At 39.9% G+C, this 21239-nt stretch overlaps 2 protein-coding genes across 6 annotated transcripts in view; both read left to right on the plus strand.

The window, feature by feature from the left end:
• Nucleotides 1-21239, plus strand: part of RBM12B (RNA binding motif protein 12B) — a 1112412-nt gene that overhangs the window by 709332 nt on the left and 381841 nt on the right. The window lies entirely within an intron of this gene.
• Nucleotides 1-21239, plus strand: part of RUNX1T1 (RUNX1 partner transcriptional co-repressor 1) — a 110762-nt gene that overhangs the window by 15898 nt on the left and 73625 nt on the right. Inside the window, exons 2-3 of one of the 5 annotated variants that reach the window (XM_048939619.1) lie at nucleotides 2922-3005; nucleotides 3785-3957. The exons of 2 other annotated variants lie outside the window; for them this stretch is intronic. In XM_048939619.1, coding sequence (XP_048795576.1) covers nucleotides 3870-3957 — 88 coding nt within the window. In that variant the 5' untranslated portion in view covers nucleotides 2922-3005; nucleotides 3785-3869. Of the gene's footprint in view, nucleotides 1-2921; nucleotides 3006-3784; nucleotides 3958-17972; nucleotides 18615-21239 lie in introns of those variants that run through there. 2 more of the 5 variants (XM_048939620.1, XM_048939623.1) reach the window with 2 other exon arrangements.

The raw sequence follows: 21239 nt of genomic DNA on the forward strand, positions 1-21239 counted from the left end.
AAATGCCATCAAGCATGCAGGCATTCCATTGAGAAAATGCGTTTAAAGGAATTAGCCTGATGAACACCCATGATAGGCCATTGCTGAGAAGTCGAGTCCTAAGGAGACTCTCCTGCTGTTGATACTTAAAATGGGACCTTCAGAAGGGCAGAGCTGGAGGGCTGACAGCCTGGGCACCTGATGTCTTTGAAGGCTTTCTCCAGTTTCATTTCCAAACAAATGCTTTTTTTTTCTTTTTCTTCTTCTTTTTTTAATTTTTTTTATTTTTTTTTTTTTTTTTTTTTCCATCTTGCAGTTTAATGTGAGAGTCCAGTCTGAGCACCAAGTGTAAAATTTGTCTGGGTACATGAGGTGGGTGAGGTAGGAGCATGGTGTTTTGAAGAGGCTGAGTTCTTGTGACAGTGTGAGCTCTGCTGGTAGTGTATCTGTGACCTGAATCTTGAACTCAATATTCAGTCTCAATTTCCATATTCTTCTTCAGCAGTTTACTGCTGCTGTAGAAAAGGAGGGAAGATTTAGGTTGGATATCAGGGAGAAGTTCTTTACTATGAGAGTGGTGAGGTGCTGGAACAGGCTGCCCAGAGGGGTTGTGGATGCCCTGTCCCTGGAGGTGTTCAAGGCCAGGTTGGATGGGGCCCTGGGCAGCCTGGACTGGTATTAAATGTGGAAGTTGGTGGCCCTGCCTGTGGCAGGGGGTTGGAGATTCATGATGCTTGAGGTCCCTTCCAACCCTGACCATTCTGTGATTCTGTGATTCTGTTTCCATCTCTGAATGTTGTGCAGGAAAGTCACTAGCAATGAAAATGTGTAGGAGATGTCCTGGTCTGCCTTGCCTGGTAAAATGCAAGCTGTGTTTAAGAGTCTCGATGTAAACATATAGCTGGAGCGCATTGTGTTCTTTTTTTCTGACACCGAGATCTGTATGTGTGGAAGACATTCATTAGGACTTCCAGTAGTTAGGCATTCATTTGGACTTTAAGTAGTTAGGAGGAGGCCTGGAACAGACTGAACATTTTGAGCAGATGATACTTTCCGGTTTTATAACAGACTGGGAGGTTCTTTCTTACAGGACTCCAGCTCTAATCTGCAGAGTTTGAGCACAACAATGTGCTTTTTGCATTGTAGTTCTGAAGAACCACATATTACAGGAAAAATTTAACCAGAAAAGTGCTTAGGTGATGAAGAGATTTCTGGCAGTAACTGAGAAGTGCAATAGTGGTTGATTTCTTTTGAGGCTGATTCTGATATTTGTAGTCTTTACATCCTATTAATTCCTTGAAAGATAAGCTGATACAAGAATGATTTGCCAGGGCCAATGGCTCTTCTTAATAACTTGGCTCAGGTTATATCACCCCCTCTCTATATATAAGATAAAAGCACTGTGAATATGAGGTTAACTGAATTCAAATAGAAGTCTCTCTCGAGTTATTGCATTCCTTAGAAAATAAATACATTTCTCATATGGTTGAGATTGATCAAAAAAGTAATCTGTATGCCAGTGATTACATTCCCATCTGTGATTAAGGTTTTCTGTCTGCATCTGGTTTTCACATTATATTTCTGTAACAAGAATCCTTTATATGGCAGAGTTCACTCTCTGTATTTTCTATTAGCTGCAGCTTGAACTACTGCATGGATCGCAGATTTACACATGTGGTTTTCATTACTTCATACCATTGAGAAAAAGTAATATTTGTTTGGGAAAGTATGTTTTTCAAAATTTCCATGGTAATACAACATGTTGATCCTTTTTTATAACACTCTTGTAAGACTACAAATTGTTTGAGGTATTCTGCTTTCAGTGAAGTTCAGACTTTAGACGATTTTGCATGTACTTCCCAGAGACAACAACTGTTTACGCATTGGGAAGCAAAAATGCATTATAAAAGGCAGATTACTGTGGAATGGGTATAGCAGAAAGCATCCATCACTTTAGAAAATGTGGTATGTAGAGAAAATGAACTTGAGGCTGTAACAAAGGAAGAACAGTAGATTAAAGTGGTGTCTCCACTGTGGGCCACAGATGGGTACTTTTCTTGATATTTTTATTTTTATTTTTATTTTGCTTGGGTAAGAACTTATTGTGGTACAGTAAGGGATTTAAAAACCTTTTGAAGAGAAGCATGCTACTTAGTAGACAAAAATAGTGAATTGTTACAGATTACAAAATTTAACATATTTGATCTTAATTATTTCTAGTGGCCAAATTAGCGAAGGTTAACAAAACATGAATACATCTTTACAGATGGCTGCTGTATGTAATTCTGAATCCGGAATATGATGCTAATTTACTGTTCCACTGTAAACCCATATTTCAACCAGATTGCGCTATCGTCACTCAGTAGAAAACTTAATGTTTAAATGAGCTCAGTGAAATTAATAGGGCCACTTGGTCAGTGAAGTATTTTTCAGCTTTGCTAGTGGCAAGAGTTTATGGCCGTAACACTCAAATCAAACAATAATGGCAGTTTAGGGAATGTTGTGTGCATTTGTGTAAGTGTAATGTGTTATGCAGAAGTCTGAAGTTTTGAAAAATACAGAATTCAGATAAGGCACCATGGAAAGGTAATTTTGAATGCCAGAGTATGTACATGGTGACAACTACAGAATTTCCAAATGGTAGTAATAATTTTAGCAAAAATAATTATTGCACCCTACGGTGGTAGTTCTAACCCTATTTTGGCAGTTGTTTCCCAGATTTCCAAAAGCAATTGTGTCATATTGAAAGTGAACAGTTGCCAAGTGCTGGGTACAGTCCCACATTCCCCTTACGCCTCTTGAAATAGCAGGGCTTTGGCTCAGGCCAGGGCTGCAGAGAAACATATTTTTTTTTGTGGGGAAGATTGCAGTTCTGAGCATCAGTACAAATGTCATCATTTGAAAATGCCCTCAGGTGATCCATTTTTTTTTTTTTTTTGCAGCATAATCTAGTCCAGGAGGCAGTCCGGGCTGGGTCCTTGGGTAGATGCATGCGGCTGTGGCCAGATCCTTCTGCATGCTTAACTGTATGTCCTGAAACACCTGAGCGAGCAGTGGATGCGGACTGTAGCATGGACGTAACTGCGTGCCTGGCTATCAAACCTCTCTGCCTTAACATAATTATGAACCCTGGAAAGCATATTAATGTCTTGGAAAAACTGACAGCGCTGTCATATAGGCTCATACTAATGAGAAAGTATTTGTGTAACCCAAATAAACAGCTCATGTAGGTGTTGGAGTGGGAGAGAAATTGCCTTTTCAGAAGTGGGAGGATGACTTGTAAATATATCCAATACCTTTTTGATCTGTTTTTCTTAAAATGTGTTTGCTGTTATGACTTACAAATTCATATAGTGTTGTGTAATTGCAAGGTTTCTATTTTCAGTAACCTCATTCATTTAATAAATTATTCTCTAGGGCTTCTGTTCAACCAGGTAAAGTATGTAATATTTTATATCATATTAATGCATCTAAAACCAGTCATTTTTACAGAATTAGTAAATAAGAGGCATGCAGGCTGCTCTTACTTTGTTGCCCTTTATATATTAACAGATGAAAATGGGCAACTTCTTAAGCAGCCTTTGTCAAAGAATTAATATGGTATTAAAGCACTGCCTTATATTAACTAAGAAAATGTGGGTAGTTGATTTAGTATGATAGCCGTTCTGTCTTCCCTCTTTATTTAAAAGACTGCTATTATCATGCAAATGAAGGGGTGTGGTACTTCAAACTGGCTGTGATATGTGCTTTTTTTTTTCCTTTTTCTTTTCTTTTTTTCTTTTTTTTCGTTTGTTGTTGTCAATAGAAAAGATTGATCTCTGGACTGGTGAACATAATATCTGTCCCAGTCACAAAAGGAAAGAGGAAATTAGCAGAGCGGTTGGTGGAGAATGATATCTGTCAAAAGAAACACTTGGAGAGCACTGAGTTTAGTGATAGGTGACTGCCGGAAAAAAGGGAACTTTGAATTTTGTCAAGGTAAGGAACAGAAACATATTTGATTTTATAATGTGCATACCTTGTAGAAGAAGTTATTTCTAATGACTGTACCTTGTGGTGTAAACTGTAATTTAAGCAGAAATCTTTGCCCTTAGCCTCCTAAGAGTCTGCCTAAGTCAATCAAGGTGATGCCATCATTTTAATATCACTGAAAGAGTACAGCTGTAACAATGAAATCCTTCAGTGATGACTTTTCTAAAATTGTTCTTTTCTTGTAAATACATCTATGTGCAATCTTTAACTACATTTCCTGTATTTTTGATGCCACAGGTACGTTTTATCTGGCATATAAATATTGTTTGACTGGGCTGTAAAAATAATGAAGTTCAGTTTACTGCACTGTGAATTGGAACAGTATTTGCAACCAGGTTAAGGGACAGCTGTAATTATGTTGGCCAAATGGTTGTCTTTAGAATTTAGAGGAAGCCTCTGATGAACTCATTGCATTGGGAATCTGGGTTAAATTTGATTCAGGAAGTTTTGGGGATGAATATTTCAGTTTCTTGCATGCGAAAGTTTTTACTACAGTTGAAAAGTAAATCTCTGATGGCAGAACAACTCTTCTACTTAACTTATGACTGTCATTCCTGTTTTTACTGAAACTGCATTTTTTCTCCTAAAATGGTGTCTAGATAGCAAGAAAGTACTAAACTCAGTTTAAGTGCTTTCCAACATTCTTGATACTGTCCTTTTTTAGTGTTGGACCGTTTTGCCTCTGACATAACTTTGATGGAGTATGATATCAAAATAAAGTGAACAAGAAGTCTGAGTACTCTGGGCTGTGCTCTGGTTTATTTTGAAGGCAGATGAAGCCCGGTTTTTTGTCCCTAGCCTCTCTACGTGAGACATTGCCTACTCAGGGCCCCACAGTACTGTATGGATGCTGTAGTGCAAGGAGATTTACACGCTGTAGAGGCTTTGTGCGTTTCTGTGGACGAAGTTAAAGAAAAATAAATCCTATTAAAAATGAATTGGTATTCTAAATTGAGTTTGTAGTTTGATTTAAAGCAAGTCATTGTATCTCTATGATCTTCCTTTACACAGACAGTGTGGAAAAGAAAGCATATTCTTAGCAGACTTTCTTGTTGCATTTTTATTTTGCTGATTTCACAGTGTATATCTTTAATTACCCTCTTTTCTTCTATCTGCAGTCCAGTTTTCAAAGTGCAAGTGTACCCCATATGGGTGGTTGCTGGTTGATTTCTTCTGCAATGTAGGTCTTCATAAAGGAGTTCAAAAATAAATATATGTAAAAGTAAAGATTTCACGCCTCAAGCATGCAGTGCTGGCATACTAATGTGAAGCTTATTGTGGTTTCTTGCTGTCAGAGCACGTGCAAGATAATGGAAATTTTCTACAACTTAGGAGAGAGACGTGTTTTCTAATACTGATCATTTTTATTAGAAAGAGGGATTGCATATGTGCATGATGTGAAAATCACATCATCTTTATAAAGCCCAAATGATCTTCTCATACTACTGAAACATTCATTAAATGGGAGGGAACAGCACGTTACCTGTCCCATTAACTACTGGGCAGATCAGACTGCCCATATCACCTGGGAGCAGGTGCGTCTTCACTACCATTACAAAGTTGCTGTATCCTAAACAGTTCTCTCTCCTTGCAATCCTATCAATCTAGCTTTATACCAAAAGAAGTACATCCTCTCTGTAGCAAAACTTACAGAGTTAACCATAATTTTTGTCTTAGTGAAAAAGTTGATCCAAAACTGCCTTGCAACAGTTTTGTAGAAAAGACAGCAATGGGTGATGGTGAGTAATTGATAGATCTTTGGGCATTCCCATTTTGAGATATATTTGAATTGATGTGGTTGAGTAAGTTACCTAAATCTAGGTGTATATGTTTGTAACACATTGAAGAATTTTAGTCTTAAGTGGCCCAGATGCTCCACACTGAAATTTGGATGAGTGACTTGAGAGATGTGCCTAACACTCTTTTGAAATCGATCAAAAAACTTCTGTTCCATTACCCTAGATAGTTTTGTCTTTTATATTATGGCAACTTTCAGCCCACTTCAATGGATGTTTTGGCAGACAACGCCTTTTCAGATTACGTGATGTAGGTTTCATTAAAAGCAGAGGTAGGTCAGAGCTGAATAACTGTTCTCATAGCAGTGTCTAAACTCATCTTAATTCAATGTGGATTTTGCTGTGCCCAGAAAGATTTGACTTAGTATTTGAAACCGAAAATGGGATAAAAGGCAAGACAAGAAGTGGCTGAGCCTATAGTTTTCTTGTAGCAGTGGCCTCTACCTATGCTTAGGGTGATCCTAACCTTTCTTCTGCTCCTGTAATGTCGTCTTTTTCTTGGTTTTCCTTTTTGGTCTTTATATCAATTGTTTGCGTACTTACACATCTCAAAGAGTCCAATTGAAGTAATAATTCCTCCTTCTAACATAGAACAGATGTAATAAGGTTCTTGGGGACGAGTGCATTACAGACACAGGATTATCATTACTCAACTCACAATCAGGTCTTCATCTGTTCATGTGGTGCACACCTGTGGCTGGTTGGTATGAGAGATCTTAATGAAAAACAAAGGCTGGATGACAAGAAGAGATTCTACAGTATGCATGGGTTTCTTCACATGTTGTAAGAAAGTGAAATTCTGAGATGAGGGAGGGAGCCCAAGCGACTCTACACAGAGAAGTAGGGCCTTGTTTATCGCTGACTTGCAAATGATGTTTTTTTGGGGGGGAGGTCAGGTTGATTTGGAGTGGTTGGGAGTGGTGGCCGTTTTCTTCAGTTTACTTTCTGAGCCAAGACGAACATTCTGGGCAGGGATCCACCTTTTGAATTACAAAGAAAATAACCTATAATCTATATAAAACACTGGTGGACAGTGAAGGGAGGAAATTCACAGAGAATAACTGAGTTTGAGAGCACCTATGTTAAAAGCAGTAAGGGTGACCATATGGCACTTTTATTTTAATTTGAAAATTATAATCTTAGAAACCTTTGAGATGAGCAGACTGTGACAATAGGATGTATTTATTACTAAACTGAAACAAAGCACTTCAGCTGAAGTTCCATATCCAAAGTGAATTTCTGAGTGTGCAGAGGTTGATTTCCCTTTTTTCCTTCTTGGTGATGTGCTGTGGCTCTGATAACATTAATGGGCTTTGCCCCACGTGGAGCAGCAAGTGTATTGTAGCACTGCTCACTGATCCCAGGTCAGTGTGATGCGTGAAATCAATTTATTTGAATCTCTTTGCCTGTATAGGAATTTGGCGGCGTGCCAGTTGTTTTCATTTAATGTTCTTTGTGTTGAACACAGACAAGCAGGCACGCTTTTGTGCTCCTCTTTCTTTTGGTCTCTCTCTCTCTCTCTCTCTCTCTCAGCCAATATTCTATTCTGTGGGTTTTCAGAAGAAGCAAGAATATGTTACCCTTTCTAAAATCATTTTGTTTAAATAGTATTTAAAGAGCATAGAAACTGGGTCAGCCAGCGAGCAGCATGTGCAGGGCTTTCACAGACTATAGGTGGTAGCACCTGCCTTCTACCATTTCTTAAATTTTGGAAAAAAGAAAGGGAGAGGAGGCACTGGCTTTTTTTTTTTTTCCCTGATTGTATGATTTATATCATTATGTAAAGCAAAGACTCAAAAAGTGAAATAGATGGTTGGATGCATGAATCAGAGAGACTTTTCAGGATCTTTCTCATTTTGAGTAATGACCTGAACGTAAGCATTAATTCATGATTTCTTTGTCTCGCACGTTCTTCTCTTCCTCCAGGTAGTATTATGAGTATATCTGAGGAACAGCTCTCAGAAAGTAACAGTGTCCTTGCTTTTTCCCTCTTCGTATGAAAAAGCAGCAAGGCATGTGGAACAGTAAGCAATTTAGCCCTTCTTAAACAGCAAAAGGAGTAGACAGTGGCAGCACATAATTCTGGGAGGATCTGTTTTAGAGCTTGGCACTGGGAGAGAGGGGAGCAGAGCAGAAGACTGTTGATGCTGCAGGCAGTCCTTGCGGAAGTTGATAGGCAGAAGTGTGGAGCCGCAGCGCAGGGGTCAGACTCGTACACATCAGCCCCGTTTCCTTGTTTAATTACCTGAAGAGCAAAACATGCAGGCTGAGAGTGTGTGAAAGTGCAGTATCTCGAGCCGCAGTTTGCCGCTCTGACATCCTGCGAGGCCAGCCCTGTCTGTCCACACACGTCAGGGCCGGTTCCTGACAGCGGGCTATCTCTGCCGGGCCTGGGTTCCTTCCATTCAGGAGGCATTGTGTGCAGGAGGGCTTGGTCAGGAATCTGAGGTTCCTGCCGGTTCTTCCAGTCCGGACAACGCTGTGACAGATAGGCCTGATTTTTTTTTTTTTTTTTTTTTTTTTTCTTTTTAAAAGAATAATAATAAAAAAAAATATTGGCTCTTTTTTAGTCTTTCCCTTGTAATTCTGGCATTGGTAGAACACTGACTGAAACAAAACACATTAACCCTTTCCCTACTGAATCCATGTTTTTTCCTTTTGCTTTATTCTTCTTTCTCCCTTTGCTTAACCTCTCTCATTTTCAGACGTAAAACCTTCTGAGGAGCAAGATCTTTCAGACTTGAGTTTGTGCTGTGCAGAAAATAAACGAAAAGTTTGAAAATATTCTTTGTCTTTGTGTAATCATGAATGTAATCATCGTACTTGGCACTCTAAGTTTCTCTTTTTCAGCATGCTTTTGGCAACATTACTTTTATTCATCCCATGGCATAAAACCAAGCCAATGTTTGTTCTGGCATGGCCTGTTGAAACAATGGTGGCAGCTATCAGCACTTCCATTCTTAGTGCTCATGTGATTTTCTTAGGTGTCCAGCTTTGCATTCAGTTTTGAAATATTGAGGTTGAGTTGGTTGTAGTCATTCTTATAGGTATTGAGTGTTGAGGTAACTCCCTGTGACCCATAGATACTTTCTGTGACCAGGGCTGGGAGGGACTTAGATGTCAGCCCTAGGTAGAAAATCTGCTATCATCGAAAGTTCAAGGTTACAGATACTGAAATATTCAATTAGGTAAAGGCACTGAAAAGTACTGAAAATGTATATCATGGTTTGTTGTTGGTTTTGTTTTTCCTGATTTATAGAAAATCAGAGTATGACTTCTTGTCTTACAGTGCAAGTAGCAAAGTAAGGGAACATGTTTATCTGGCTTTGCAGCAAAAATCAGTGCAGCATGTGACTGTTATGTTTCATTGTTGTGGGCAGAAGCTGGTCCAAGAAAGATATTTGTGGTTATAGGAGTGGAGAACAGAGAGCTGAAAGTTAACTATGGTTTCCTTTTCTTTTATGCAGAAGGCTTTCAGTACAGTCTGTAGAGTTATTCCTGTAGTTGTGCAGGACGTTTTCATGTGCTAATGGTTTTGGTTACTTTGTAGGTGTGACCAAAATTGCTGGAGCAGTAACTTACATTTTCCCTGCTAGTATTTCATTAGGATTTTGTAATAAAGATTTAAAGGCATACTCTTCCTGTGCAGAAACATTAACGGCCATTACCAGGAAAGGGTTTGTAGGGGATTCCTCATTAAGAGAATGTGCCCTTCCACGGGCATCTGCAGCTGTGAGTACACATAGCATAATGGGACCAAAAGAGTCATTATGATCTATTGTGCTCCTAATCCTCCATCTAAGAAGGATTTGCAGGGGATGCTGCAACAAAAGAGCTGTTACAGTGTACCAGATCGATAATCATGATCTAATAAATTCTTAAATATGTACATAATAGTCTGCCTTTTAGAATCAGCCCCCTTTTTCAGTAGGAACTCCTATACTGTTCTGGTGTAAAGGGGCCTTTAAGTAAAAGCGAATTACTTAAACACACAGTTTTAAATCCCTTTATCCGGCCATACTGTAGAGAAGCCATAGTGTAAACAAATATTGCTTGGATCTATAGAATGAAAAAAGATGGCTTGTGGTCAAGGGCCATGTTTGCACAGGGTTTGTATATATGTAGGAAATAATGTGTCAGTATGAACATGTATCCTTCCTTCTAGTATATGACACACCTTTATACTTTTCTAGAACTGGCCATGACCTAGCCAGCCATTGCCAATCTTAGTCTGCTGCATAGGGAAAGGCAAACTCCCCACATATGGGTGGTGACAACAGCAGCCACTCTGTCCTTCCTTCCACCCATTGCATGCCCATCTCTCTGAAAGTGTCAGAAAAGGGTTGTGCATAGCGCATGGTTGCTACGTAAAAAAATCCCTTGGAGATAATGCTTTTAAATTAGTATTCCATTTGAAACTTGGCTTGAAACTAGCTTGGGCATATCTGCAAGTCACTGCTGTGACAGTTTTGCTTAAGGAAAGTTCTCACAGATAGAGTCCCAAGCTGCATTAAAACTGGCACCGTGCGTTGTGCCCAAGCACTTACCACTGCTTTTTGCAGATGTTCTCCTAGTGTGAAGTGCTGTAATTTGCTCTTGGTATGAAATTCCACTTCATAATCACCTCTACATTCTTCTCTTACTTCTCTTTTGAACGGCTACAGCTAAGCACCATGTGGAGTACAAAACAATTAGATAAAATGAAATTGTATTTAAGGGCCTGTGTTCCTACAGATCCCTCCCTGTTCCTAAAGAAACAAAGATTTTGAATGTTAATTGTCCCTAGCTGTGATCGGATTCATCTGGGGCTGACTTCTTCTGTTGTCCTCTTTTGCGTCCAGGGACTTTCTCCTCAGATTGCACAACATTTGGTGAATCCATTTGGGATTGGTTTTTGGTAGTAGAAACTGACTGGGATGTAGAATGGTCAGGAGATGGGCAGAGGATTGAGGACAGAGAGGTAGTATTGATGGCAGAGAAAAGAGAGGACTCTGAACTGACAAGTGAGAAAAAAAATGCTAGGAAAGGTGTAACTAAGGAAACAATGGAAAGACAGAGGAAATTTATGAAAATCAATACCTTCCCTTTGTCACTCAAACAATAATGCTTTTCCATCATCAAGGGCTGAAGGGGTGTGTACTGATTATGCTGTGTTTCTAGACACAGAACTGCATTAGAGCAGTTCACTTGGTGATACTGCTTTGCCATTTTGGCAATTATAGGCTCTGCCAGTGGGTTGTCCTATTATAACTGCGAGAAGACTCATCCATAGCCACTTTTCTGTTAAGACTTTAATTTTCTTCACGTAAAAAGGTGCCCCCCTGCCTTTATGCCATTAGATCTTTTCCTTCATCAGGGAAACTTAAAATATTTAATGAGGAAGTGGCTTTCTCACCTGGCTCTGGAAAATAGCTTAAATGGGGAAGTAATTTTTAGCTGTTGTAGATATGCTTGAATATTTATTCACGACCCTCATTCACTTTACTTTTAAAATTACTCAGAAGTTGACTGGTTTAACACAAAAATAAAAGTATTAACAGTGAACATCAACATATCTTGCAGCGCAACTGCTATGATGTTACTGGTGCTGCTATTTACACGAATGCATACAGTGGCCTGTTTTCCAGCAAACTGTACTGGAGGCCAGTGTAAAGGTTTTGTTGTCTGATGTAAGAATGAGCTCTATCTTCTGAATGCTTACCAGCCTTTTTATAAGCTCATTATCTTTTACTGTTGAATAAGTACACATATATAATGTATGTACACATGTATTATTCAACAAAGTAACATTCAGCATAGTATTTTCTAATTTCACTTTTTTGAAATAATATTTTATTGAATAATACTATTCTCTAATTTCACTTCTTTGACTCTTTCCAATGCCTATTGTGGTTTGCAAATCTATATTGAAAAGTGCTCAAGTGCTCAACAACAGTAGATTCTTATCAGGGCTCCTTTGAACAAAGCTTTTGTACGATTATAAATGGAGTAAATAAGTACAAATTGATCAATACATGACAAAAGGGTGAAGAAGGGAGGTCAAGAGTAGGAATATTTCCATATAAAACATTTTCCCTGTTGAAAATGGCAGTAGGAGCATAAATAAATGTTGTGTATCGCTGTGTATTTGCTCCACCTGGTGGATTTTCTTGAAAGTGTTTTTAATCTTTGCTAATAAGGGAAACTGTCTTTAATTAAATACAAAACATACTACCCAGAGTAAAGGCAGCCTTTTAATTTAGAGTAGCAATAGCACTGCAAAAGACAGATTTGGGAAAGAAAACATTAAAACTAGCAATTTCTCTTGGCCGCACTTGGTCAGTACAGTAATCTCCATGAGAACATAGAGTTTCCAAGCAATTAATGAGGACGGTTTACTTTTGGACTAGAGCTTTGTAATTAAAAAGGTCTCAAAATGCAAGACTTGTGAGGTTGCATGTCATCAGGAGAAGTGAGGATCTGCCATGTTGCCCCCAAAGCCACCCCACAGCCAGGAATTTTTGAGTGCCCTGGTAAGAAGGGCAGCGCTACTGAGAAAGAGTTCTGCATTCAAGTGTTACCACTGTGCATCGGCATAATGTCTGTCTGTCATTAACCTAGCTTTGCAAACATTGTTTTCTTTGGAATTCTTAAGGACTCGATTATGCTTTGATCATCACATTGTTCTCCTTAGGTTATTTTTTTCCTTTAGAGCGTAATGGCTCCCTAACAGAAGGTGAAGTTTAGAAAATAGTGTCTCCATATGCAAGGGATTTGGAGACCTTTTTATTGTCTTTAAAAATGTCATTCATAGTCCTCATTAGCATTTATTGTTGCAAGCGTACAAGCAGAAAATGTGAAATTGGTATGTCATGAATAGCTCCACAGAGCTCGAGAGCCCTGAAATTTTGCCTGCAGTGTGGTGTGGGGCAGGCATTGAGAGAAAGCTGTCCAGATGGCTGCCAGCACAGAGCCGAGCTGCAGGTTTTTGTCTCTGGTGCTGAGAGGAGGGAAAGTTCACTGGAGCATACGCTATCACCCCTTGCGTTTTAACAAAACTCACTCGCCATCAGTCAAAACGGGGAGGTGGTGACATTGAAACAAAAGTTTTCAATATAATGTAGCAGTCCTTGTCAAATGAATAAAATATGTTTAGTTAGTGTCACAAATATTGACGTGTGACGAAGAAAAATGCAAGGCTCAAATTTATGGCAAGCGGTAGATCCTCTTTCACACAAATATGCTCTCACATTATCTTTATTATTAAAATCCTATGCATTGAAAAGACATTGATTAGAGGTCAAAACTAGGGTTAATATACTACAGCAGGAGGAGTTTCCCTACCCATGTTGAATGAGCAAACACTCTGAGCTTCAAGTCAAAAGGCAACTGATAGCTTGAGCCCTTCCTTTTTTTTTTTTTGGGGGGGGGGGGGGGAAGGGGAGGAAGGGGATCTTAAAATATGACCCTATTTGAACAGGACCAGGTATCGTTGTCCAGGCATCTCTGAGGCACACCAGCTGCATTTCTTCTTCTGTCAGTGAAATGGCATCTTCAGAATTTTGTTGTGTCCCTTTGGAAATGATACCAAATCTGTTTAAAATTTTCCATAGTGCCTTGGTGATGTTTATCCTTAGATGATGTGGTAATTTTTTTTTTTTTTGAATATGAATGAAATTTACAGTCAATTCTGATTTATTTTGCCCCCATTGTAGCAAATGCTTTATTTAATAAAGATGCAAGAAAAAAACCTGATTTAGGTCAGATGGAGCAAAGGAAATGGGCACCACAACAGGTGCGTACATGTGGCCATGCGCATGTGTTACTGAAGTGTGTGCATAGAGTACAGCAACATGCTCTCTGAAGGACTGAAGCCTGTGTTGGCCCTCCCCATTCTCAAGCAATTAATTTTCAGTTGACCTATTCTTCTCCTCCCATAGATCTTTATATGTCATTTTTATTGTTTTAAACTTGAAGTACACCTGAAATGCCGCTCAGATTTCTGACAGCTTTCAACAAGAATGATTTTTTTTCGGTCCTTTCCTGATCAAAGGACAATGAGCAATCTAGGTTGCCATGCCTGTTCTACTACCAAGGTTGCTTTTTCTTAACAGATGACTTGAATTCCTTTTTAGAGGACTAAATTTTGATTTTACTTTTGAAGTAATATGATTTTAATTTTTCTTACGTGAAAAAAGAGAGGACTGCTTTCTCTTCTCCGATAGATTTAATTCAATATTCCTTTAGTTAGCAGTACGTGTAACATGATGAAGAATTTCTTTTAGACAGGCAAGAATATTTACTTCCCAACTTGATGAGTATAGCTTTAAGATATTAAGTATTTGTATAGATAATCTCAGTCTGTGTTTCACAGTGTTATGTATGTTTTAAATGTCCCATTTGTCTTTTCTTTCTCCAAGTCCAGAAAGCCTTGCCAATAAGGAAATGCTTAGGGAAATGTTTACTGTTGTCTGGCACATGTTTTGTGTTGCGTGTATTAAGAGCTGCTGTTATAGATAAGCACATATCTCATTGGAATATTTTAATTCTGTTTCCCAGAGAAGTAATAGAAGTTTATGAAGATGTGACTTTTATTAATACCTCAAGATCTTTTGTGATAGCACAGTAGAAATGGGAGGGTAGTTGCACTGTCATGGAAAAAGTCACGTGGAAGTTACTGTGGCAAATCATAGGTAGGCAGCTGTTGCATCGGGTAATAGGAAATCACTGGCAGCCAGAAATCAGTGAGCATCTCCCGGAGGTGTTGCCTTTGCTGTACTTTGGTTTGACGGTCAACTGAAGAAAGTTAAGAAAGCATCCAGAAGTAGTTGTCCTGTCTCCGCAATCAGCTTTACAGCTCGCACATTACTTGGGTTTGCCCTGTCAGTGGGATGCCTTAAGAAAACACTAATAGCTTCCAGCTGGGTGGAAAATCAAAACGTTTGGGGGCCGACAAAACTAGCAGATTTGAATTTGAAAGACCAGCTAATGCTTCCATTTTTATTTACCACTCGCCCATAAAAGATTATTTTCCAATATGTCAGCCTCATTTGGTGGCCAGTGGTCTGAAAGTGAGAGTGGAACAAGCAAGCGGGGAAATCTGGACATTAGTGAGTCCGCCCTTTCAAGCTGGTGTGCCACTTTGTGGGATGGCCTCTCCTCGGGCTGGGGGGGTCTTAATGACCATTCATCAATGCTCGTTGACTGATCATTGAGTGCCTTCTCATTCAGTTTATCAAGTCTTGCACATAAAAAGTCAGAATAAGCATTATTCAGCTTTGTTAAAGCCAACTAGGAGTAAAATGCTCCATTTGAACCCATTTTGCCCTTGGTTTTTCACTTTGTTAATGCAGTCCTGCTTAAATGAGTGCTTTTATTGGGTCGGTTAGAATATCTGAAACTATTAATTCTCTTGTATTGAATAGCTGGTGGCAGGCCAGAGCAGATGGGGTAGAAAACTATTTGGTTGGGTGTATTGCTTTCAATTAGGATCAATGAGGTTTCAGCTCCTTTGAATTAACTCACTTAATACCCACTGTGTGAAGTCACAATGTATCACAACAGTCTGCTCTAAGTCGAGTGGGAAGTTGAGAAGTCCTACAGAAAATCTTTGAGTTAAATTTTTCCTTCACTGTTAATAGAGAGCTTTCATTAACTACAGATGCGTTTCAGTGGACGTCAAGTCCCTCTTATTAAGCTAGGTTTAAGCTGAAAGCAGTTTCTATGCTTTCAAATGGTGATCATTTGGAATTTTTCTTCTCCATCAAAGCAATGCAATAGCAAGTTCATATCAAATTTGCAAATTTGATGGGGGGGGGGGGGCAAATATACGAATGTGGAGGTTATGCTGCACACTTTTACTCATTTCCAAAACTAAAAGTTGTCAAGGATTAATTAAAATTACTTTGTAGTCTTTTGAATGATTCCTGAGGGAGCCACCCAGGAAAGACTGAAGGTGCTGCTGCACTGCCTGAAGGTTGGCTTCTCGATTTTTCTTTCTTTTTGTGTCTCTTTCATTTTGGTGTTACTTGTAGCATCAACTCTTGTGATACTGCAGAACTGCTCATTTGTTTAAACCATTGCATTTCCTTTCCTTGGTTGGGAGATGCGGAGAATAAAACTGTTATACAGAATGGACTGTTCAGCCTCGCTTGGCCTGCTAAAATTTCAGGACCAGTGCAAGGACTGTTTGAGCAGTCTTCAGATGACTGCTATAAAAACGGGGGGATGGGGAGAGAGAATAAATATCCACAGATATTTATTCAGGGAGGGCTGCCAAATGGGTTGCAGCCTGCCTCAGTGTATTAAATAATGAGAGGGAAAAACTATTCATGCAGCTGGCTGCTTGAGAAAATGCTGAAGTAGTCTCAGATGCACAGGCATTCTGCGAGCCCTTCCATGAGCAGACTTCTAGGTGAGAATCTCCAGGGATCCAGGTTTTGTTGACATGGATCAATTTAAATGGCAATTACTGTAGTCAGATAACAGCTTAAAAAGGCTTTTTACACACAGAAAAGATGCATAATCACACAGCATATGGAAGTTCAATTTCGTGAGCTGTAGTCCGTGGATTTACAATGTACTGATATTAAGATCTACTTTTAAGAGTGAATATCGTTCGGTTTTATTAAAATGCGTCATACCTTTGACACGTTACTTTCTGCTCTGAAGTTGATTCAGGCTGCATCTATGTTGATGAAAGATTGTATTTCCAACTGTGAAGATGTTTTTCCTTTCATGTAGAGTACAGCATTAAGAAAAGAAAAACAGCCCAGAGAATACAATACTAACTGCCTGGTTTTAAATAGTGCAGCGAATAATAAAACAACAAGAATGCTAAATTCTTTCAAGGCCTTGGTGGTGGCACGGACTTCGGTGTTATTCTTTCCTTGCTCTCCCCCGTGAGTGCTTTCTTGGTGGAAATGTTTCCACATTGAGATGTTTCTCTTTGGCTCTCCAGTGCACAAATTCATCGCACACAACTTCTCTTACGGGGGATATCTGTAAAGCTTGAGGGAAGGGCCTCCCTCAAGTAGAGATGCGGTACCTTGTTGGCTGTGGAATATTTACTAGGGTGAAAGGGGCTGATGTTTGCTTCACCCATCCCCCCAAATTTGCCAGTGCTGTGCTTGGAGCCTCTCGTTCAGGCGAAGTGGCACTTGGGTACCCTGAAAAAATTGTGGAAACATCAACAAATGAAGTGACTGATTTGTTTTAAGTTAGAAATATTCATGAGTCCAGGCCGGATGTTGGAGGGGTTGTTATTTTTTCCTTAATTTTGTATGTGTGTTCTTTCTTAAGTAGATCTTTATCAGCTCTGTGGCAGCTAGCGGAAGGAAAAGGAAGGCCTGAAAGCCGGGCTGTTCTCTGCACTACAGGCAGAAGATGGCATAACACAAAATCAAGGGATGCATAAATAAGTACAAAAGGATGAGTCTTATGCTGACAAGAAGGCAGCTTCTGAAGATCTGCCTGAGAATTGCTGATTTCCTATATGGGTTTGATTGTGTACTGAAAGGCAGAGTCGAACCAGAATGTGCATGCTAATTGCTGGAGAAATGCTCGTTACTAAAACAGGAGGTTTTGTAAGCACTAAATTGGAGGGGAGCTGGAAAAAGAAGATATTTTTCCTCGTGCCTGGAATTCTGTGCAAGGCTATACGTGCTACAGAAGGCATGCGAGCCAGGCGTGTGCTTCTCCTAAGAGGCAAGGATGTTTTACAAAGGACTAAAGAGGGACTGCTGAGAGGAAAATAGCCAGCTTTAGATAAAGCACTATAACAAAGACTTGTAGTTTTATGTATCATGGTGTCCATTAAAGCTTAATAGGGAAGAGTGCATTGAACCTAGCCAGGCATACGTTTTTCATGTGAAGGATAAACATTGAAGGGGTGTGCAAAATCAGAAATTGGGAGGACATGATTGTTTAGCTTTTGAAAAAGCCTTATGGGGAAGATTTTGTTTTCATCCCCCATGGATCACCATGCAAGGTAGAGGAGAGTAAGCTGCGAATGTTTGGAACGTATCAATGCAGGAATCCCAGGGGGTTAAAAGCACTATAGTAAAATAAAAGTGGTCTGCTTTCTAAGTGTGTTCTATTTTACACATACTACTGAGCATCTGAGAAAGGGAGTGATTTTGATACTCTGTTCACCATAGTAAAACAGTATAATAACGAACAAAGTGTGGGGAAGGGAGAGAAGGGAGGGGGGACCCTCTGCTCTGTCACAGTGCACGTTTTGTGTTTCCAGCTAAATAAACAAACGTAGTCCTACAGAGTTCAAAATGATGGTTGTTAAAATAAAGAATGAATTTGTTTCCACTTTTGGAGGAGAGCCGATCGGAAGCGATGCTTTCCTCTAATTGCTTTCAGCAAGAGAAGGGGTTAACTTTTAAAGAAAAATGAATAATTCAGTGTTGAGCTTATCACTCCACATTTTACTTTCTATTCTTCGGTCATCTGGAACTTGGTGTGAAAGGTAGAGTAAAAGGAGTCAGCTGAGGGGAGCCGGGGTTGTGATAATTTGCACACACATCCCTGTCATTGTTCTGCCTGAAGAGACAGGGCTGGGTTCAAGGCCACATGTGCTCCTGTCATCATTCACATTTCTGCTCCAAGTGCAATCCAGAGTGTCAGCTCTCCATCTGTCTTTGCCTGGCAAACGCACGCGCCCAGCATCCTGCCTCCAGCGACGCTGCCACAGCCAGCTCCGATGGCCCCGCTCGCGTCTCCCCTCTCATTCCAGAACAGGAGGCACTGAGCCCGAAATAAGCCTGCTTTGAGGAGAGAGCCATTTACAGGGTGGTATATTTTATCCGAGGATGCCTGGTGAGTTAAAATTATCGCAGCTCTTTTGCTTGTAAATGAGGAAACGCTAATTGTTTTTTGATAGTTGGCTTTCTTTTTTTTTTTTTTTTTTTTTTTTTAATATAGATGGTGATTTGCAAGCTGATACAGGGATGGAGTGCTTGGGGGATGCTAGTTCTGTTGTGTGTGCATTTGGGGGAGGGGAATGCGAGTGAGGAAACTGCCCAAGATGCTACTTGCAGCAGGACTGGGTGGTTCGGTGCAAAGGGATGGAAATAGCAGAAAGTGGCCGTGTCTGGGGGTGTGGGTCCTTGCATGGGGGGTCATTTTGGTTGGGAGAAAGGCAGCTTTGGGTTGGCTTTAGGGACTGTCAGCTGCACCTCAGGTCTGGGGATATTATATCGGGGGAGGTCAGTCGCAGCTGAAGTGATCTCCTTGAAAAGCTGTTTGTGTCGGAGGAGTGAGGGAGATTTACAAACCGAATTCTTGCGGCATTGTCCTAAATTGCGGCGCTTAACTGTCACCGGGCAGATTGCTGAAATATGTTAATGCAAAATAAAACAATGAAAAAATCTGCTGAATGAGAGAAATTGCCGTGGTGCTGGAAATTTGAATAGATTGGTTTCCTCGGGAAAATATTATCCTTGGATCTTAGAATCACTTGTTTTCATCGGCAGTAGCACTTATCAATTAGACATCGCTTCTCTGTGGGGTGATTTATCTGAGGGGTTTGCGCGAGGATCGACCGCAGCAGAGGAGTTGAATCTGGTGTGTGCTGTTTGTTTATTCCTTTCGGTGAGGACTGGGCAGAGACATGTGCCTGATTACAACAGCCTGTGTCTCGATAAAAAAAGACAGCGCCGAGCCTACAGCTGGCTGGTTCGTGTGGATTATTTGGGTAGGACAGGCAGAAGAGGCTATGCTTGATCACAGGGAGTCTGTGCACCTCGCAGATGGTGTTTTGAAACAGTATCTGCCAGTTTGCTGCAACCGCAGTTGCATGTAGGTATTGCCAGTTGTTGGAGGAATGTTTTCCTTTTAGGATTTTTCTACATGGTTGTACTCCACTGCTGGTATGTTTGCTGATCCCCTGGTTGCAACAAGGAAGTGGGCACTGTTTGCTCAAAGCACAGGGCTAAGAGGATTTATATGGTTGAAATATGGGCAAATTAATTTGCATAGATAACAACTGAGGACTACGAAAGGTCAAGTTAACCCTTTAAACCTAAAATTTGATTTGCATGCATTATGTTCCTTGGAACGCAGTCTTCATTAGAAATATCACGGTAATTCATTAATTTGGAAAACTGCATTCTGCCTAATGTGGCTCTCCTGACATTTTCCTTGTATTTGTATGGGACTGTTCTTCTTGTGCGGTTTTCTAAATCTGTGCTTTATTAAGATATTCAATTGTACTGAAGTGACACCATCCCATCAGTTTTGATCCTTGTGTCTATCATTTGGGGTATTAGCAAACAGTATTGGAATTCCAAGAGCAGAGGTTTTTGAGAAACCTATTAAGCCTTTGGCATTCAAATTACTTAATCTACCTGCTGGTTAAAATTTCATGTATCTTTAATCAAAATGGCACGCGCTGCACTCGAGTATGTGTGCCCTTATCGATGCTTGTGAAGCTTTACCACTGAATAGACGTTTAATTTCCAGCATTCCCTCAGAGCAATAGCAAGCAAGAAGTGTGTTTTAATGTCAGCTCCGAGTGTTAGAAAACCTTGCACTTGGATACAGAGAATACACTAACAGCTGTGACTGGGAGCATGTGCCAGAATGGAGATACTTGAACAGATCTGACACTTGGCTATTTTTGACACCCATCTGCACTTTTTTACTCTCCTCTAGGATGAACTGCCTCTCAATCTGTTCGCAGCATATTTTAGCCCTTTAATATTGTGGTGTTGGGTTTTTTCAAATGGGCATTATTAGCCATCTGGGGCAGATTTTGTATTTTAAAAGTAAGCACATTATGTACAGAAGATTAAAAGGATGTGTATTTTTATGTAATCTGATATTATGTCAGTGCCTTTTGTGTGTGTATGAAGTCTTGATTTCAGAAGCATCCCTTCACAGTAGTTCTGACATCCAAAGCCCTCCTTATTTTGGAGAAAGAACAGGAAGTAATAAAAGCAGGCTCTGGTTTATGTGTAGCGATAACACTTTTACACGGAATACATTTGCTCTTCAAAGGCCAACCCTTCTTACTGCTGTTACAGTGACTGGCTGCTCACCTTCTCACTAACCCGCCGCTGAAAGCCAGGGCAGAAAGGCTTGCTAATGAAACACTGTAAAAGCCATCGAGATCTCTGCTAAGGCATTGCTGCCAGAAAAGTCCATTGGAAGCTAATCCTGTTAACAGGAAGCTCCGGTAACCGAGTTAACCGTGCCGTCCTTGTGTTCGGGGGCTCGAGGAACTGCTTATCTCTAAATAATTGACGTTGGAGAAACAGTGTTCAAATCTAATCCTGTATACCAGTTTGTTTGATTACTGTGTTTTCTTTTTAAAAATATGCATATCACTGTTTATTCCGGACTTTATTTATGAAACATTACAAATCTATCAGTCATTTTATAGGACTTTCAAAGAACAGATGTTGGCCTACAAAATGCTTTATTATTGCCCATGGCAGTGTT

This window comes from Lagopus muta, chromosome 3, assembly GCF_023343835.1.
Source record: "Lagopus muta isolate bLagMut1 chromosome 3, bLagMut1 primary, whole genome shotgun sequence".
NCBI lineage: Eukaryota > Metazoa > Chordata > Aves > Galliformes > Phasianidae > Lagopus > Lagopus muta.